General features: G+C 47.5%; 1 protein-coding gene across 1 annotated transcript; it reads right to left on the bottom strand.

Annotated features, from left to right (window-relative positions):
• Positions 1-235: 235 nt before the first annotated feature.
• bglapl (bone gamma-carboxyglutamate (gla) protein, like) lies at positions 236-1,174 on the bottom strand. Its single transcript, XM_037674974.1, has 4 exons — positions 1,114-1,174; positions 650-1,024; positions 453-546; positions 236-338 (listed from the first exon to the last, which is right to left on the bottom strand). The coding sequence occupies exons 1-4, from the start codon at positions 1,172-1,174 to the stop codon at positions 236-238; spliced, it is 633 nt and encodes a 210-aa protein (XP_037530902.1).
• Positions 1,175-1,431: the final 257 nt, after the last annotated feature.

Raw genomic sequence — 1,431 nt, 5'->3', positions numbered from 1 at the left:
CTTTACATTGTTCACAGGTTTGTGTTTCCATGTGTCTGAAAGTCTGGAGGAGACCACAGCTGAACACACATGATCTGCAGCTAAAAGAAACCTCCAGCTAGCACCAGAAGATGGGTTAATCCCCATTTGATTTACTTTTTCAGCTTATATTAAAGACTTGAGGGAATTATTGCATTAACATCATTAAAGTATATTTAAAAACTGTCCACATGTGAATGAAAGATGAGTCCTTTGCTTAGAAAGGAACAGGTCCATAGTAGGCGGTGTATGCAGCCACGATGCCCTCAGTGTCAGCCATGTCATCACAGGCTTCATTCAGCTCACACACCTCCCTCAGGCTTCGAGACAGAGGGGAGAACAAGGAGTTAGACACAGGACTTCCAGAGGAACTGTTGCAAAGATCAATTCAAATCAGAGCTAATGGAGTGTTTGATTTGTTCCTGCTCATGTACCTTTCCAGCTGCAGAGGGCTGAGAGGTCCTGCTGCAGCTCTTCTTCTCCTCAGGATAACGGAGGCCAGGTCTCTCTTTGTCACCACATGAGAAGCTAAAGAGAACGAGGAGAAGACTTAGGGTTTTGTTGCTTTACATTCATAAAATCGAAATCAGAACTATCTAAAAACTGTCAGAAAAAGCAAACATGTGGATACCTTCAGCACTGACAGACTGTGATGAAGATGAGGAGGAAGAAGAAGAGGCAGTGGAGTCTGAGGCAGAGGAGTCGGACTCAGAAGAGGCAGACTCTGAAGATTCAGTGGAGGAGGACTCAGAGGATTCGGATGACTCGGAGGACTCGGAGGACTCGGAGGACTCGGAGGACTCGGAGGACTTGGAGTTTGAATCGGAGGCTGATGAGTCTGAGCTTGAATTTGAGTCCGATGCTGAAGAGTCAGATGAAGAGGAGTCAGATGCAGCGGATGAGGCTGAGTCGGACTGAGAGGAGGAAGAGGATAAATCGGTGGCAGCAGCTGCTGGGTCAGCGGCCGTGTCAGCAACAAGATCCACAACAACCTCTGGTTCCACGGCTGATCAGGACAGAAAAGAAATACGTTTTAGATTCTTTACATTCCGAGTCAGAATAAACAGCTGGAAGTAATGAGTAGTTTGTCCTCACCTCCCATGGACCAGCACACTGACAGCAGAGTGCAGATGAAGAGCAGAGTCAGGGTCTTCATGATGTCTTGTAGTTCGCTTCTCGCTGCTGAGCTACTGAGCTTCTTTGCTTTCCTTCAATGTCTTGTTCTGTTTCTAGCCCCTGAATCGAGGTCAATATATACTGCAGTCCTGCTCAGCTGTTTAACCAGCCCCGCGCTCTGATTGGATGGAGAATCAAATATCACCGTTTCCGCTTCCACTTGTCCTCTAAGGCTGCCACAAACACCCACACGGCCGCTGGCATCCAGCCTGAAAACTTGCTCAGTGTACACGACCA

Source organism: Nematolebias whitei, chromosome 3 (genome assembly GCF_014905685.2).
Source record: "Nematolebias whitei isolate Nwh7 chromosome 3, NemWhi1, whole genome shotgun sequence".
Taxonomy (NCBI): domain Eukaryota; kingdom Metazoa; phylum Chordata; class Actinopteri; order Cyprinodontiformes; family Rivulidae; genus Nematolebias; species Nematolebias whitei.
Note: the sequence above shows the minus strand (reverse complement) of the source record. Positions and strands in the feature narration are given on the sequence as shown.

Bases quoted from the DNA above. Each gene is read 5' to 3' on its own strand.
- bglapl (XM_037674974.1), bottom strand. From the start codon at position 1,174: ATGAAGACCCTGACTCTGCTCTTCATCTGCACTCTGCTGTCAGTGTGC. The intron at 547-649 runs GTATCCACATGT...CGTTCTCTTTAG, and splicing joins ACAGTCTGTCAGTGCTGAAG to CTTCTCATGTGGTGACAAAG. The intron at 339-452 runs GTACATGAGCAG...TCTGTCTCGAAG, and splicing joins AGCCCTCTGCAGCTGGAAAG to CCTGAGGGAGGTGTGTGAGC.